This window comes from Pinus tabuliformis, chromosome 9, assembly GCF_031772625.1.
Source record: "Pinus tabuliformis cultivar Carrire ecotype Pingquan chromosome 9, CPIR1, whole genome shotgun sequence".
Lineage (NCBI taxonomy): Eukaryota > Viridiplantae > Streptophyta > Pinopsida > Pinales > Pinaceae > Pinus > Pinus tabuliformis.
Window position 1 is genome coordinate 1,066,574,374 of NC_142307.1, and position 19,207 is coordinate 1,066,593,580.

The 19,207-nt window shown below is 37.0% G+C and overlaps 1 protein-coding gene across 1 annotated transcript in view; it reads left to right on the top strand.

Moving 5' to 3' along the window:
* LOC149152435 (CDK5RAP3 protein homolog) overlaps window positions 1–19,207 on the top strand; it is a 275,534-nt gene that overhangs the window by 241,903 nt on the left and 14,424 nt on the right. Inside the window, exon 9 of the mRNA XM_089439307.1 lies at window positions 16,140–16,272. Coding sequence (XP_089295433.1) covers window positions 16,140–16,272 — 133 coding nt within the window. The remainder of the gene's footprint in view (window positions 1–16,139; window positions 16,273–19,207) is intronic.

The window sequence follows — 19,207 nt, forward strand, 5'->3', positions numbered from 1 at the left end:
CGTTATATTAAACCAAATCTGAATATTACAATAGTCTATGGTATACAAGATACAATAACAAACTTCATTGCAACTTCGATGTCGTATCTTGTCCCGTCGGTCCTTCGCTCACATACTTTTCACTAGTAGTGCCTTAGTCCATCAAGGCCACTACACATCGAGACTCCAAGAGGGTTGCCACCTAACAATGTTGCAAGTCACTTTTGCTGCATGTACATGGGCTCATCAAACTGCTCTCTAGGCTGGCCAATACCTGAGCTCCAATTTTCCTTCTAGTAGCCTCTTTCGTCCATCAAAGAGCTACTCATAAGGCTCCAAATTTCACCCAATCACGCATCAACAATGTCCTTCTTGTCTGCTGCTCTAGGGCTACTTTAGGTAGCCAACACACTGCCCTCCAATCAGATCAATGGCACCCAATAACGTCACTATCAATTCTGCTCCTAGGAAGACTCTTCACCTCCTCGGAAGATCATCCACATGGCACCAACAGGCTGCAATGTCACGATCCAATTCTGGTCAACACTTTGACCCAACAATCCTCCACAAAAGCACTGCTGTCACCATTGTTTGCACTGCTGCTCTTGCAATTCTGGTTAGGGCATGTACAACAGCCCTTAACCCAACACACAGTTAGCAAGACTAGCCCTCAAGGGTTGCGGCCTACCTTAGAGAGGCTCCTCTCATGCCACACTATCCTTTTAAGGTTCTGTCCTCCCTAAACAACCCTTAACTAACCTCCATCTAGCACGCCTGTAGCCTAGCACAACAACTTGCTGTAGCTGCGACCTCCTCAAATAAGCTCAAACAATCACCAAAACAACAACGTAATTTCTCTCAACTCCTCGATCTAGTAGCCCAGCACCTGGACCCTCAGCACAACCCTCAGACAACTCCTCAGATTTGTCCTTTAGCTCGCAATCCAACGCAAAACTTCGGCCTCCAAACACAGATCTATCCACGCTGTCCTTGACCCTTTCTTGATGTGGCTAGGGCTCTTTTTCTCCACCGAATTCAGAGCTCTTTTCCTTGGAGGAATGTTACACAAGTGGATGTCTAAAACACATTTCTTCACCCTCTTTCTATAGCCTAAAGATGGGGTCCAACGCATTAATGAAGAAACCCATCTATTGGAGTAATTTACATCAAGCCTGCATGGCTTGAAAACCAATAATTAATTTGCCGACTTCAAAAATTCATTTCGCCACTTCTACAACTTAGAATTCGACAATTCTTGAAGTGTTGGATTCTCCTTTGTACCCTCTATCGTCTCATGCCATCACATGTAGAAATGCAACTTCGGAATGTCCCTAAACATGATTGGATGCAAAACCCCATCCTTGGGTTCCAAGCCCACAAGTGACCCTTGTGGCGCTTTGCTCTCCAAACCATGAACCCTAGGGCTTCGAGTACCTACCAAGCTACACAAATCAACAATTGGAACTGTCCCTTCTTAGTATCAAGTGCAGATAGAAGCCTGTGTTGTGTAGTGGAAGACTGCTTCCAAAATTCTGAATAAGTGGGGGCCTTCAATGCTTCATTCTTCTTTTTAATTGCTCTGTATCTAGCAAAAATATTTGCTGCGTTGAATCATGAGAAATGGAAGATATAGGAGAATTTGTAATTTCTTCAATATGTGGAAAAGAAGTGGTGGGAAAACCTAACAACACCATTGTTGCTTACTCTTGTGAACTCTTGTCCTCTGAAGACTCTTGATTAGTGTTTGTTTTCTTTCTCCTTTTGAAATCTGTGAAACCTATAGCTTGAGTTTCTGAGTCTGTAGGAGACAAAATTTCTCTTGGTCTTTTGGTTTCTTTTTCTTGAGGAACTGGAGTTTGTGAAGATGTTTGACTAACAATCTATTCTTCAGCTTCCTGTAATGTATTCTCTTGTCACTCTTCTTGATTTGCATACTGTTTTATCTCTAGCCTGGCTGTATGTACATATGGAGTTGTTTTATGCTCAACTCTCAATTTTGAAATAATCCCCAAGGGATCAGAGGACCAGGTAAAGCTCGATTTGAATTTCATTTGCTTTAATAAAATATCTGCTTCCTTCGTTGCTACCCTAGTCTTGACAATGAAGGGGCCAATCTGTGCCTTCAACGTGAATTGGGCTTTCTGTTTTCTAGATACAAAATGCAAATCATCCATGTTCATTATTTGCCTGATGTATTCCAAGGCAAATATCCTAATTGGCACAAATACTGGTAACCTGTAGGGAGGAAGTTCACACCCATATATTTTGATTTCTGTATAATTCTGGTAAAGATACCAATCTCCAATTTTGGCTTGCTCAGTAAGGTGCAGAATTCTTTTGATTTTAGTTGAAATCCTTGGTATAACATTAGTGCTGAGAAGACATAACGACATATGCAAAAATTGATTTACATAATCACTGAAGGAATATTCTTCTATGTTCTTCCTTACCAAGGAAGTCCAGTGAATGACGGACTGAGGCTTTCCTTGTGCATCATACTTCTGCAATGGAAATTTAAACCTATCTGCTTGATGGAATAAAAGCAAATACACAAGAACTGATTGATGTTTGAAAGCACCTTAAGTTGAAAACTTTCAAAACTGATCATGAATACAGTCTACCAAAAACTGATTGTAGTTGAAAATCAATGAGGGCTTATTACCCTCAGAGAACACTGATAGAAATCCTAATATTACTTCATCGGCCCATTGATCAGTAGGGTAACCTAACAGACATGCGACCATAGAGATGACTTGCCTAGACATTTCTGGGAAAGTTGAAGTGGAATAGGGCAGATTGGTCCTAGGTAGCTTGGAGTTCTCAGGTAAAAATGGCTCAAAGATTTGTGCTTGCTGAGGAAATGTGAGTTTTTGGTAAATTTCCATGAGGGAATTAGTAGAAAAAGGGTGCAGAGGGGTTGAAGGATAGATTTGAAGTGCTTGACATATGGACTCAGGAGTAATGGCAAATAAAACTTCATTATTTTGGGCAATTACAAGCATCTGACTAGGAAGATATCTGAGATGACACCAGATAACAAATTCAGGGAAGATATGGGTATGGAAACGAATTGGGAAAGGAAAGACTCTCAAATGCTCAATTCATCATTGACATCAAGAAACTTCTGGTTTGCTCAATTGTGAAGTTTATAAAGATCGAACTCACATTGGGTTTTTGAAATTTTATACTGCATATCTACCCGGGGAAGCTCATCTAGGTTAACTACAGAAGGTAGCGTAGGTCTCTCTACTACTAATTTCGATTTTCCTTTAGATAAAGACATTGTAAATACAAAATTACAGGTTGAGGTTACTGAATTCCTAGATAATTGTCGATTACTGGTGTGTGAAGATCAGCGACTGTGCGATTGGTAGAATTCGGAGTTGCGCTGGTAATGCTGGGAACTGGAATGGCGAAAGGGGATATGTGTCTTTTAAAAGAGGGAATTCAAATGGTTGAAGAAGTTATAATCGTTTTTAGGCACGTCAAATTAAAGAATTAGACGTTGGCATGAAAAATTAATGGTTGAATAGTTCTATGAATGTTTGGTGGGAGGAATCAAGTATATAACGACTAACTGGGGTGGGCAAATAGGAAGAGGACAAGTGGTGAAGTGTGAATAGGCGCGGGAGTGGGAAGTGGTTTTCAGAGGGGGGTGGGCAGTTAGCGGTTTAGGAGAGGGGGGTCCCGAAGTTGCTGAGGAGGCGCCACGTATGAGGGAGCGGTAAACTAGAAACAAATTCTTGGACCCCGCCCCCCCCGTTAAACTCTAATGGTTCAGGGGTGTTCCGAACTCATCCCCCGCCGTTGATGCGGGTGGGGATGATCTCGTTTGTTGGTTTCAATTTGAATTTAATCGCAACACGGCAAGATGTCAAATCCACTTTATTTGCAAATTAAACTTATAATCTTTTGGTAAAATGGCAAGGATTAAAATAATAATCATATAAAAACAATGCGACATTTTGACTTGCTCGTGGCTTTGGGGATTTTATTGTATTTATTTTTTATATATATATTTTTTATATCCCCTTTTTTATTCTTTTCTTTTGACTTGTTTTTTCTTTATTTCTTTTTCTCATTTTCTTTTCTTTCTTTTCTATTTTTTTCTTTTTCTTTTTTCTTATTTTTCATTTTTCTTTTTGTTACAAAAAAAAAAAAAAAAAAACTAGGGTAAAAATAAGTTACAACAAATACCACAACTCAAGAAGAGGATAAGTTAGTTGAAGGTAAAATACACTCACATGTTGCAATTCAGATGATGAAAATTGCAAACGAAGGTTTCGTAACCAACTTGATGACATCGAAACCTGAAGTGAATCAAAGTCTTGCCACACACATGAAAAAGAAAGGACAAACCAAAAGAACTCCTTATCTACATTTGAATCACAAGAATAGACATCTCAATCACTCTACGAATCCATATCACTTAGAACATAAACAACAAACTTATGTTCTGACGGATACTGAAGTGCGAACAACTCAGTTCAATGATAATAAATCATCACAAGTTTCTAGTAATTGAAAGATCCCACAGACAATTAATTTAGGATGGTCAGATCCTTCCTCCGTGCAACAATTTTATATATCACTCCAAGGATCATATCAACTTGTATCAACAAAGACGAAAATTCCAAGATGAGAAGACATTTGAAACATAAAAGAGATCAAGCCTTTTCATCAGTGAGCTTTGAGGACAAAGCTTTTTGAGGAGGAAGACAATGTTATGAATATAACTTATGTAAAAGTAATAAATAATAATCATAATAATATGTAACTAAATAATAATTAGTTAAACAAAGACGCATGTCTAAGGAGACATGACCGTTCTTAAAGGGACACCTGCCTAGGGTATATAAGCAGTCCCTCAATTTCATTTGTAATATCATTCTCATTCATACATTTTTAATATATATTTTTGTATCCTAAATGCAGATCTACATATTCCAAGTCTTCTGGAGTATTTAACTTGAAGAGCGATCCTTGTTCGTTCCATCAAATATGGACCGAGCCTAAATTTTAATACTTAGAATTATTTCCTCAATAAAAAAACCTTGATGTAATCCTCCTTAGCTAGCCAATTTGTCTTAGGTTATGCCCTATTTGGAGGGCTGATTGAACAACCCAAGACCCACACAAATCATCCAAAAAGATTTTAACTATTAATGCCAAATTCGTTCAATCATACAATTGTCTTTAATCATCAATTAGGGCACCATGAGCACATTTTTGGGGCACCAACTTTGACAAGGTATATCTCCTCAATCGTGAGGAGTTATGAGGCACGCCACCTATTGTTGGAATCGACATGACGAGCTTTATCAACTGATGATGGTCTCGCTTGCAATTTTATTGAGCTTCTCATCCAAGTTCTTCACCAAGGGCATCATGACCACATCGTAGGGGCTTCTCATCCTTCCTGGGCTTCTTGATCATTGGAGCTTCCAATCAATGCAATCCATAGACGAATATTAAGAGTGTTCAAATATTTGCCCGAGTGTTCCACTTGATTAGGGTACTATTTTCCATGTATTAACCTGTCATAAGCCCTATTGGTTCCTAAAGTCCAATGTATTGCCACATCATCCTAGTCAAAGCTACCTTATCTCACCTAAACAAGAGATCTCTATTGATGTTGAAATACTTGAGAAACTGAAACATAGGATTTGTCCCTCTTTCTTAGACCACTTTTGATGTAATGTGTATAAAAAATTTCCCAACACTGCCCCTATTCTGTTCCCTGAAAACCTATAACACTTGTTTATCAGATTTGACCAACCTAACTTGAGCATGCCTTCACCAATTGGGAAAATTCCACATGGCATGCCATGCTTTCATCCAACTATGCAATCTAGTAGGAAGTGGACTTTTTGACTCTACGGACCACTTTGCAATGGGAAACTTGAATTTCCTTGGGAAGTGTGACGTGTTGCTAACTATGAAACTGTCATGTATGAGAAACATCCAATCGATACTAAACCAAAGCTAATGCCATCTATAGACTCAGTAGACTTATAACCATGTGGTAAACCATAAGACATAGGTGCACCCGACATGGGTTGGACTAACCCCTACATTCACCCCTACAAAAACAAGGCTCTTGTAAAATCTTGAGTCCAAGTAAGCCCATCTGAGGTCCTCCAACCCTATCTAGGATGAAAGGAACAGAGATGAACTCAAAGGGATAGACGATGGCCTGACCAAACAAGGTTTAGGATACCTAATATAGGGCCTCACATGGTTGTTACAAGGATTTAATTTGTGAAATTGGGTTTACAATGGCGTAAAAAATGATGCAATTAATATATATGTACCTTTTCTACTATAAGGGTTAACAAGACCTTAGCAACCCTACTAGTGTGATTAGTAACATGTCTTAAGGTTTGGGCTTGTATGCATTCATTCATAAGAGTGAAAATATCATTTTACATGCATTTTCAACCATAAATTAAGGTTGACATCTAGGGGTTTTTTTGCTGTTATGTGTTTTCATCCATCAAAAAGTGCTGTAATTTATTCTCCCGTTTACTCATTAATCGACACTAATTTTACTCTTGTTCATCATAGATTCTAGGGTTGTTTTCTTATTACTATTATAAAATATTTGTATGTTGTGATTTTTTTTTAAAAACCCTAGTTTATAATACTAAAATCAAGTGTAATTTCTTGATTGCATTTGTTTGGGAACCTATTTCAACATCTATTGGTCACACTAAACCCTTTAGATTTAGCAATAGGGACCTTTAAACTAGCTCCCTTGAAATTTTACCTTAATCATCTAAAACCCTAATCATTGCATATTTGTTGTTGGGTGAATCTTGTTGTCGAACCCTTAGGGCGCATTTAGCCTAAAGTCCATTTGGGTTACTAGATCCCTGAGATCGACTGGGGAAGCCTCCCTTGTGGGGATTTTATCCAACCACAAAAATGAGGCAAGTAGTTACTGAGGTGACAGTGTAACTCTCCTATTGTTGCTCTCAATATATATTGCTTAGTGAGGCTTTGCACTAGTGTGCTAGAGTTTGCAGTATTAGGCCCCAAGGCACCTCTTTTAGTTATATTTATGAGGGTCTTCATTCTTGTAAAAAGACATCTTATTTAAAAATCATTATATGTTAGGTACTTTATCGAGCACATAAAAAATGTGTTGTAACATCTAGTATCAGAGGCACTACGATTCCATATGATTACCATCCTTGATTGTACATTAGCATTGCTATTTCTGTACACAGTCATCTACACACCCGTTTATTGATTGTGCCATTGTTTTGTGCCTCTGTTGTTGCCATTCATTTATACCAGAATTGTTGTACCAGTGATGCCATCATACATTCCTACCATAATTGTTGTATCATCGCCGTCAATTGCTGCTGCCACCCCTGTTCTTAGTCATACTGTTAATTCCATACAGACATCTCATATAGCTGCCAATTCAAATTTCATACAACCACCAAATTTAATTCTCATGTAGTCATAGTACCCATACAAATTGTAGGGCCACGTCCCCATACAAATTAATTAATTAAATATTAATTCATTAAAATCATCAGTATGATTAGGATTAATCGAAGGATGTACATTTTTTAAAAATTGAGCAATTGATTAGAGAACCGTACAAGTTAAAGCAAGGAACTATGCAACAAATTTAATAGTTGGCCCTACAAATCTGTTTTTAAATTGCGGTCAAAATTGTTCGTAAAACCTCATTAGTGACTAGGAAAGTGACTATTAACGAACAACAACAACAACAACAAGAGCAGAATGAAGAAACACTTGCGACACTCTAGAATTAGTTAATGGAGAAGCATCATCTGTTACAAATACAGATTTATCAGAATCACGATATATTACAAAAAGATCAAGCAGAGCTAAGGTACTTGATCACTTAGAATCACATTACCTTAGCAAATTTAAGTGCAAAGGTCAATAAAGATGACGCTGAATGAAAAACCATTACACTGAATTAAAGGACCACATCACAAATCTTGACAGATCTCAAAATATAACCATTTCACAACAAAATTCGTCAAATACTTCAAAGTTCAAACCGTCCGAGCTCGTCTAAAACACCAAACCTACAAATAAATATACCTCTGAGCTCATCTAACACCAAATTCACAATTAAATATAGCTCCTCATGGCATGATAGTTTGTAATGAGTTCCTAACATATAACCAATGAATCTTTGCATGCCCCCAGGAGCAAAACTTGAATTGCCAAAATTTGATGGGAATGAAAAACAATGTGTGGCTTTGTTTAACAAAATAGAAGAATATTTTATTGCATATCTAATGACGATGAAAAAATCAGATATGCATCCATGCAACTAGAGGGGTACATGTAGTGGAAAAAATCAAGATATTCAATAAATTAGAATAAATTTAAAGATGAATTCTTTAAAGGATTCCAAGGTATCAAAGAAGAATATTTTTTCACAGAACTCACTAGGGTTCAACAAAAGGGAAGTGTGGATAAATTTACATGTGAATGGGTAGTACTAGCTACAAGAGTACCTGGATTGTCAACAGGTTGTTTAGTTGAATCTTACATCATTAAACTTAAGCTACACATCCATAATGAGCTAAAGCTACATGCTATTACAACTATGGAAGATGCAACATGTAAGGAAAAGTCTGTAGAGAAAAAGAAATTTGATAAGACTTATTCACGATGGAAAAAAGCGATTGTAGGTGATGTGGAGACAAATGGACACCAGGACACAAATGCATGTGTTACGAAGAAAGTTCGTACAACACAAGTTAAATACTCCAGAACGCTTGAAATATAAAGATATCCATTTGTAACAATCTCATCATCATATTCTCATATATATATATATATATATATGAATGAAAATATAATGAGATTGTTACAAATGAGGGTTTTCTTATATGCCCTAGGCAAATACCCTTTCATGAATGGTCATGTCTTTAGAGATATACCTCTTCTATACTAATCACTAGTTAATCATTATTATGATTGTTTATTATTATTTATATTTACATTATTTTTATATATATTATATTCGTAACGTTGCCTTCCTCTTCAGAAAATATTTGTCTTCAAAGCTTATTGCTATTAAGGCGTGTCATTTGCTTTTTTGTCTTGTAATCTCTTCGCATCTTTCAAAATTTTTTGATTCGTCATCTTCATTGATACAAGATGATAGGATCCTTTGAGTGATAGACAAATTTGTTGAACTGAGAAGGGATCTAACCATCCTAAATCATTCTTCTGCAGAATCTTGCGGTTATTGGATATTTCAGATGAATTTATATTATAAGACTGAATTTTGGTGAGATCAATATTCCTTGGAGCATAAGTCACTTGTCTTGGTTTGAGTCATATGGATCTGTAAATTAGTTGAGATGTCTGCTTTTATGGTTTGGGTGACGATAGGGAGTTCTTGTGGCGATTTCTTAATTTATTTGAGGTATTGATGTTGTTGAGTTGGTTGTAGAATTTTCGCTTGGAATTTTCATTGTTTGAACTACAACATTTGAGTATGTTTTGGCTTCAATCGAGTTTGGACTTGTTTGAGCTGTGAAGTTAATGGGATCTGTATTTGTTTACTTTTCTTCAACTTGAATTTCCACATTTGAAGATTTCGACGCTTCCTTCTCAATAAACTGTTGTACCTTGTTTTCCAACGACTTATTGTCCTTCTTAAGCTTCTTAATTTGTGTCAATGATTTTTCACTGGTGATATGGATTTGTAGACTGGTTGAGTTGTCTGCTTTTATGGTTTGGGTGTTGATAGGGAGTTCTTGTGATCTGACTTCCCCATGTCCTTTTTGTGGTGATTTCTTGATTTATTTGAGGTATTGATGTCGTTGAGTTGGTTGTAGAATCTTCGCTTGGAATTTTCATCTATTGAACTACAACATTTGAGTATGTTTTGGCTTCAATTAGGTTTGGACTTGTTTGAGTTGTGAAGTTAATGGGATCTGTATTTGTTTCCATTTCCTCAACTTGAATTTCCACATTTGAATATTTCGACGCTTCCATCCCGAGAAACTGTTGTACCTTGTTTTCCAACGACTTATTGTCCTTCTTAAGCTTCTTAATTTGCATCATTGATTTTTCACTAGTGATATGGATCTGTAGACTGGTTGAGATGTCTGCTTTTATGGTTTGGGTGTTGATAGGGAGTTCTTGTGATCTGACTTCCCCTTGTCCTGTCTTGGCGATTTCTTGATTTATTTGAGGTATTGATGTCATTGAGTTGGTTGTAGAATCTTTGCTTGGAATTTTCATGTATTGAATTACAACATCTGGGTATGTTTTGGCTTCAATCAAGTTTGGACTTATCTAAGCTGTGAAGTTAATGGGATCTGTGTTTATTTCTTTTTCTTGAACTTGAATTTCCACATTTGAAGGTTTCATCGTTTCCTTCTTGAGAAACTGTTGTACCTTTTTTTCCAACGACTTCTTGTCCTTCTTAAGCTTCTTAATTTGCGTCAATGATTTTTCACTATTCTCCTTGAGGCGATTAACTTCTTCTTTTTTGCCTACGATAATCTTTTCAACTTCCTTTTGCATATTTTGCTTTGACTTCTGGTTTTCTTGAAGAATTACTTTTGAGATATCTTTTACGTCTTCTGGTGTTATTGAATCTGACTTAAATGTAACATCCTATAGTGTTATTTTTTTCTTTTGGTAGGAAAATGTCAAGAACTTATTTGTATTTACGATGAAGGACCCTAGTGATTCCATCTTGGTCGAACCCATAATTATATCACTATTGTCACAAAACAAGGTTTTAACAATGAATTGCGAGACAAAAGTATAGTCTCCAATTGTAGATTTCTTATGTCATATTGTTTTTTATTCATTGAATTTATCGTGTAGTATACCTAGGGGGAATAGTATGGGGTATAGAGGGAGGTACCCAAGAAAATAATGTAATAATGGGATGGGCCATAGTTAATAAATAAAGTGGTTAACCCACATCATGAAAGGGACCACAAGTAGTTAGCACTAATGTAATAAGCCCATTGTATTAGATATATGGTATTGGGAGAACCATGGTAATGACCCATGGTATTGTATGTATGAGGCCTATATAGAGGCTAGAGTCTCCCCATGGAGAGATGTGAAAGATTATTGTATTGGCAAAGCATATGGCTTGTGGAGTGTTCTCCTTCCTTAAGGAGTGATTGTATGGTGTTGCCCTACCTCAAGGGTTTGATCAATAAAGAGAAGCATTTTCATGTTATATTATTGGGTCGATCTTGTTATTTCTGGGTATATTTCTATTATCATATATTTGCAGGTCAGATTTATTACAAGTGATTCATTGTGTAATATACTTAGGGGGAATAGTATGGGGTACAAAGGGAGGTACCCAAAGAAATAATGTAATAATGGGATGGGCCATAGTTAATAAATAAAGTGGTTAACTGCATCATGTAAGGGACCACAAATAGTTAGCAATAATGTAATAAGTCCATTGTGTTAGATATATGGTATTGAGAGAACCATGGTAATGACCCATGGATTTGTATGTATGAGGCCTATATAGAGGCTAGAGTCTCTCCATGGAGAGATGTGAAGGAATATTGTATGAACAAGCATATGGCTTGTGGAGTGTTCTCCTTTCTTAAGGAGTGATTGTATGGTGTTATCGTACCTCAAGGGTTTTGATATTAATAAAGATCTGGAGTTTATCTATTACAAGTGGTATCAAAGCATTTTCTTGGGTAATCAGAGAGAATTTTTTTATTATTTTATTTATTTATTTATTTTTTAAAATTTAAATTTAAATTTAAATTTTATTTATTTATTTATTTTTTTAATTTTTTTTTTGGGGAAATTTCTGGGGTGGCGAGTTTGCAAATCAGATCTGAAATTTTTGGTGCAAAATTTGCAGAATCAAATTGCAGATCTGGATTCTTTGTGAAAAAATATCCAAAGTAAAAAAAATTGGCCGAATCGAAGTTCGGGTGAGGGAGATATCGCTGATTTAAAAATCTGCTGTGTTGCAGATTTTTTTGACGAAAATTTGTGGACGACTTATCTCCAGTTAATTTTGTCATTTTTGAAGGGAATTTTGAGAAACTAATTATAGATCTGAGATTTTCTTGAAAAATTACCAAATTTGAAAAAAAATCGGTCAAATCGGAGTTCGGATGAGGGAGATATCGCTGATTTAAAATCAGCTCTTTTTTAGAATTTTTTGTGACGGCGGGATAGTGCAGCGCGAATATGAAATTCCAGAGTGCATAGATCGGGATTTCTATCACATGGGACGATGCAGAATGGTTGTTTTATTTCCAAAAACAGGTCATAATAAGGATTCTGGGCAATATTGACTGAACAATGGCTATTTTAAATTTTCGCCAAGTAAGTGATTTTTTTTCAAAACCCTCTTCATGGCTTCTAGCAAGATGTTTTTTACAGGAAAAAATGATGGGCCAACTATTGAAACTTTTATAGAATCTCAGAAGTGTGACTTCCCATGGTGTTGGAAGGACAAAATAGGGTATTATTTGAAAGACGAGACTGCTATATGGTGGAAATCACTTGATAGTGAGATTCTGAAGTTATGTCGTGCTGATGAAATTGAAAAACTATTTTTGGACAAATAGTCTCATACTAGAAAGAAGGAAACCAAAAAACCTAGCAAGAATTTATTTTTATAGGAAAAGATGTTGGCCTTACTATTGAAGAATTCATAAAATGGGCAAAGTCAGAAGTTGGGCAATTTTGGCGACCTTTGGCATGGTTTAAGTTTAGAGGTGAGGCTGCCATATGGTGGAAATCACCTGACTGCCAGAAGCATTTAAGCCTTCGTGATGAAGAGTTTGAAAAAGTCCTTTTAGATAAATGGTCTCATGCTAGAAAACAGGAGATTAAGACATGTAAGGGGTTATTTTCTAATGGTATCTCTTTATTACAGGTTCATGGATGTATTCAAAAAGAGAAGATAATTGTGTCTATCAATCCTAGTTGTAAGTATAATTTTATTAATGTTCATTTGGCTAAAAGATTGCAAGTACCAGCCAAACAAATGGAGCACACACAAGTTAATAATGAGGAGGTGCAAGTTTATAAAGATTTGAAGATTTCTATGGACAAGTATGTATTGCATTCTGATTTTTATTCTTCAGATATGGCTAATGTGGATGTTGTTTTGGGATACCCTTGGATGGAATCTGTTGGTACTATCAATATTAATGTGTAGAAGAAATTTTTGAAGCTCTAGTATAAAAAGAAGAAAATTACATTATAGGATATTTTCGTCAATAAACAGAGAGAGTCCAAGGAGGCTCATGCAAAAGATGTTCCAGGGACTAACACATCAGATGAGGAATCCGTGGTTGAAGTAATACTGGAAGATAAGAAACAATAGTAGGCACCACAACATGTACTAGATACCAATCATGCTCAATTAGGTGGTGAACTAAAGCAAGATACACCATTGGTTAAAACTTTAGCATATCACCACCCACATCACCCAGCAAGAAAACAACCAACAAGATGGCAACGAATCAACAACAAAAACAACAAACCTTGCATGACAGATAAAGAAGTGCGACAATCCACCAACAACACATCAACACAGAGGAACCGCCAGGATAAACTCGCATCTCATGCGAGCGAAGCACCAGCTAGATCGAGTAATCACCCGTCTCTGGGATGGCTAGATGCACGTGCATGGTACCAGTGGACTACTCTTTTGAATAAATCTTATTATTTGTGTTCTTCTTATGTTTTTGGGACGAAACATGTTTTACGGGGGTGGAATGTAGTATACCTAGGGGGATAGTATGGGGTACAAAGGGAGGTACCCAAGGAAATAATGTAATAATGGGATGGGCTATAGTTAATAAATAAAGTGGCTAACCCGCATCATGTAAGGGACCACAAATAGTTAGCAATAATGTAATAAGCCTATTGTATTAGATATATGGTATTGAGAGAACCATGGTAATGACCCATGGTATTGTATGTATGAGGCCTATATAGAGGCTAGAGTCTCCCATGGAGAGATGTGAAGGAATATTGTATGAACAAGCATATGGCTTGTGGAGTGTTCTCCTTCCTTAAGTAGTGATTGTATGGTGTTACCCTATCTCAAGGGTTTTGATTTTAAATTAAGATCTGGACTGGGTTTCAATGGGTGTGACTGTATGTATCAGTACAAACCATTTGATGTAAATAGATGACCCCAAGCACACATAGTACAACGTGCTAAACTGCTTGATCCAAAGCGCAGAGATGGACGACATCGGTGGATGTTGGTGATACAATACGATAGACAACCAAGGTGGATTTAGTTTGACAATAACAACAACTGCAAAACAGGGTTACGACAACATTGACTTGTGGAAGAGATTTGCAGCTTCTGGAGAAATCGAGTGGCAATGGTGGTGGCTTATCGGAGGAGGTGATGGGGGTGGAGTTGTTCGATGACAAATATAATGGCGACAAAATAGTACTGAGTGTAGCATGGTGCCTGTTTGTGTGGCGGGGGCGGGGCTACGACTACATTCCTTTTTTGGTGGCTTTTTTATTTTTTATATAAGCGTCTTTCTAATTTAAAAAAAAAATAATATATTCTTTTTATTTTATATATAGATATATATATATATATATATATTTTTTTTATACATACTCTCCTTTTTTATAATGAGACATTTTTTAACCCTTCTTTTTAATTCCCATATATATATATACTATTTTTTTTTTCTTTTTTTCTAATATATTCTTTTTTAAATGGCCAAAGGCCTAAGGGGAGAATGGAGAAACTCCAAAACTTTGTGTAGCAAAATGCTTCAATTGCGACGACAACAAGGTTGACGAAGACTTAATAGCCAAAGGTCGAGATCGGAGAACACGATTTTATACCAAATATATATATATATGAATGAGAATATGATGATGAGATTGTTACAAATGAGGGCCTGCTTATATACCTAGGCAGGTGCTCCTTCATGAATGGTCATGTCCTTAGAGACATGCCTTTTCTATACTAATCACTAATTAATCATTATTATGATTGTTTATTATTATTTATATTTACGTTATTTTTATATATATTATATTCATAACAACATGACTCGAAAATCTTATAGATATGAAGCTGAAAAAGAATCGTACATTGTTGTGGGATGTTAGATATTCAGCTTTGCATGGGGTTTGTCACCCGTAATTTTGGACCTTACTACTTTACACCTTTGGATAACTTTTCCTTGTTACTTTACATTTTCTGATCTGATCAGAGAGACCATAAGCACTTCCCTTGTACACGTTCACACGTTCAATATATACTAAGAAATCCCTCAGGATTGCAGAATGGGATCCAATGCCCACCAATTTCCCCCTAGATGACACCCCTAGGCATGCATATGTGTGCTCTAGTTGTAGAGTGGGGGGGGGGATTTATGTTTATTAGATCATTTGGAAGTTGGAACCATATAGCTTGAAGTTCTGCCTAGGGTTTTCCGGCTGTTGTTTTGGGATATGATTGTATCCTTCATGGAGATATCCTTTCCTGATTACTTTGGTTTTGCTGGTTGCTTTTGAGATGGCTTAAGCACTCCTAAACTACCTTTTACCTTATTTCTTTTCCAGTTTAATTGACTGATTTTGGTCCCACGTGGACATTAATGTAGCTTCTTGTCTGTTTCCAGGGCCTCCCTCTTTGTCTACATTCCTGGCGAAGGCTTCCAAATATTATTCTTTTTTTGTTGGCCTATGAGTTGCTTGATGCACCATTCAATTCACCTTGCATTGTTACTGCCATGATTTAATGTCTTGTTCTATATTCAAGTTCTTTATCCGTTTCGTGAGAAACTGGCTAAGTTGGAGTGTCTCCAAGATTATTTTTTAATTGTGTTTTTGTTTTGTGAGTGAAATGCTACAGTTTGAAGAAAGTTCTTAGTTGAAGAGGATTCAGAATTTAATCTATGGATTGATCATTGCAAGAAATAATCTCCTAGGCCATTTTATTTTATGTTTCCGACCATCACAATATATCAATTCCTCGTATACTAGCAGTGAATGCTTCCATTGCTAGCCATCTCACAAATACATCACTGATGAATTCCCTACACTTCAAATCTTAAATTTCTTTAGTGTATTAAAATGGATTTTGTAAGCACAAATTGTTTTGCTGATTGGATATTGATACACTCATCTGTTTTAAATTTCAGATTTTTGGATAGATTGGAATCTTCATTGAATCAGAAGAAGCAATATGAAGTGAAACTATTGGAGAGTATGCAGGAAGTGTCGAAGAGACGAATGGAACTTCGGAGTTCATTATCTTCATTGTGGCCCAAGCAGGTGATTATACCTGACTTTACCTCATTTGGCTTTCCCATGTTTAGATGTACTTTGATTGCTTGGCATTGGTTGTGATAAGGTAGAACTTGGTATTGCTTCCTGGATTCATGGGACACGCTTTTTTTATTTGTATGTCTAGCTAAGATGCATCTTCTCTTGTATCTACTTTAAGAGATTGTAATTTGGGACAAACATTTTCAATATGCATGATGTCTCAGAAATCAAATTTGATATTATAGTTCATAGATTTGAGTTTGGATATCTAGGAAGACATCTTATGGATGCTATGCATACAGTTCTTTCAGTCTCGGTCTTCAGAAGTGCCATAGGTCTTTTATCTTCTGCAAGATTTCTTTTGATTCTTGAGGTGCATCAAGCCTTTATACATATCCCAAACTGTTGTCCAACAATATAACAAACTCTGCAATTTCTCTGTATGGTATAGCTGCCTCAGAGATATTTTTTAGTAGTTTTCAAGATTACAACTTCTATGGTCTTTGTAGTTCAGGACTTTGCATCAATGAAGGATCACACTGTGATGTCACTATACTATTCTTCAGGTCCTCGTATACAGTGCCTTAGAGAAGTGCTTCCTGCAGAGAATTACTTCCGATTTTCAGTCACTATACATAATAGTTCACAAGAATGTACTACCGATTTTCTGTCCCTTTTGTCCCTTGCGTAAACAACTTCAGAATTTGTATATAGTGCCACAAAAGATCGTAGGTTATAATGTCACAGTGAGATGTCATGTAATGTCACAGTGAGACTCAGGTGTTTGTCTTCTTATATTGGGTTGCTTCATAGATCTTGATTTGTAGAAGAATAGTATGCTAGGATCCTTGCATGTTATGTTCTTGTTCAGTCACGACTCACAGATACATTACTGGTTCGTATTACATGGAGACACTGTCACAGTACTTATTCTGTACCTTTTATCATGAAGAGATATGAATCTTAGGAGCTAGAATCATATCGATAGAAGATGCCATTGACATTTGTTTTGTGAGTAGCCTGAAAGCTCGAATGTCTTGAATATAGTGTAAGCCTTTTACAAACGATTAGCAAGAAGAAAAAGTACTTTGGAAGAATACCAATCTTTGTCACAACTGTCTCTGCTTAGGTTCGGATCTTTCAGAAGTAGGCTTCCACATAATCAATCAATGAATTGAATTGATTTACAATGAGCAATGAAGCTCAATAAATAATACAAATGTATTTACAAAAACAACAAGTTTCTACTAAGAAATAGAAACAAGAAGTTTCTAATAAGAAACTGCTAATAAGATCACAGACGATCTTATCCGAATAAAATACATAAATGAGCATTAAACACTAAAATAACATTATTCTAATACCCTCCCTTAATGCTCAATCTATTTACAACACCTATAGACCCTCTGAATTTTACAAACTTATCAGGACCAAGGGGCTTGGTGAAGATGTCTGCTGGCTGCTCCGTTGTGGGAACATACAACAACTGAATGGATCCGTCTTCAACAAGTTGTCGAATGTAGTGACAATGGGTTTCCACATGCTTTGTTCGTTCATGGAAGACTGGATTCTTGGCGAGTTTGAGCACTCCCTGATTATCAAAGAACAAGGGAGTAGGACCTGCATGGGAAACATGTATATTCGCAAGCATACGTCGAAGTCAAACTGCCTCACAAGATGCCTTAACTGCTCCCCGATACTCTGCTTCTGTCGAGGAGAGAGCCACTGCTTGCTGCTTCTTACTAGTCCATGTGACAGCACCGGATCCCAGACTAAACACATACCCAACTGTAGATTTACGGTCATCAACCGAACCTGCCCAGTCGGAATCTGTGTAACCATTGAGTGTAGGATCCAAACTCCGAGTCTATAGAAGTCCATAATCAGGAGTGCCACTCACATAACGTAGCACACGCTTCGTTGCTATCTAATGATCAGCCTTAGGAGCTGTCATCAAGCATGAAATGTAGCTCACTTCAAAACTGATATCAGGTCTAGTGGCAGTAAGGTAGATGAGGCTGCCCACTAATTGCCTGAATAAAGATTCATCCACAAGTGGTGAGGATGACTGAGCTGAAAGTTTGAGCCCTGGTTCCATAGGAGTCGTGTCAGGTTTGCAATCCTACATTTTGAACTATCCAGAAGACTTCTGGCATACTTGGACCGAGAGAGAAAGATGTTGTTCTCAATTTGCCAGACTTCAACCCCCAAACAGTAATGAAGAAGTCCCAAATCTGTGATATCAAAAGTGCTGCATAAATCCTATTTGATCCCATGGATCAAATGTGCTGAACTGCCAATAATGATAAGGTCATCCACATAGACAACCACAAACAGAATATCATCACCAGTATGCTTGATATACAGGTTTGCATCAGATGAACTCCGTTGAAAGCCATGATCTGTTAGGTACTTATCAATTTTCATGTACCAAGCCCGAGGGGCTTGTTTCAGACCATAGAGTGCTTTGACTAATCTACATACTTTCTGTTCTTGACCGACAACCTTGAATCCTGGAGGTTGCGTCATGTAGACTTCTTCCTGTAAGTCACCATTTAGAAAAGCACTCTTTACATCCATCTGATGGACTTTCCAACTGAACTTAGTTGCTAAGGCAAGGATGAGCCGTATGGTACTCATCTTGGCTGTAGGAGCAAAGGTCTCCTCATAGTCTATGACTTCCTTCTGTGAGAACCCTCGAGCAACAAGGCAAGCCTTACACTTGTCTAGGGTTCCGTCAGCTTTGTATTTCACTTTATACGCCCATTTGCAGCTAATGGGCTTCTTCCCTGCAGGAAGATCAGAAAGGGTCCAAGTGTGATTCTTCTGAAGACTCTGGAATTCAACTTCCATAGCCTGTTCCCACTTAGGTATACCCTTAGGCCTTGTGGTGATCACTGTACCCTGTCATCATGAGTTTCTGGCTTTTGGAATCCAACTT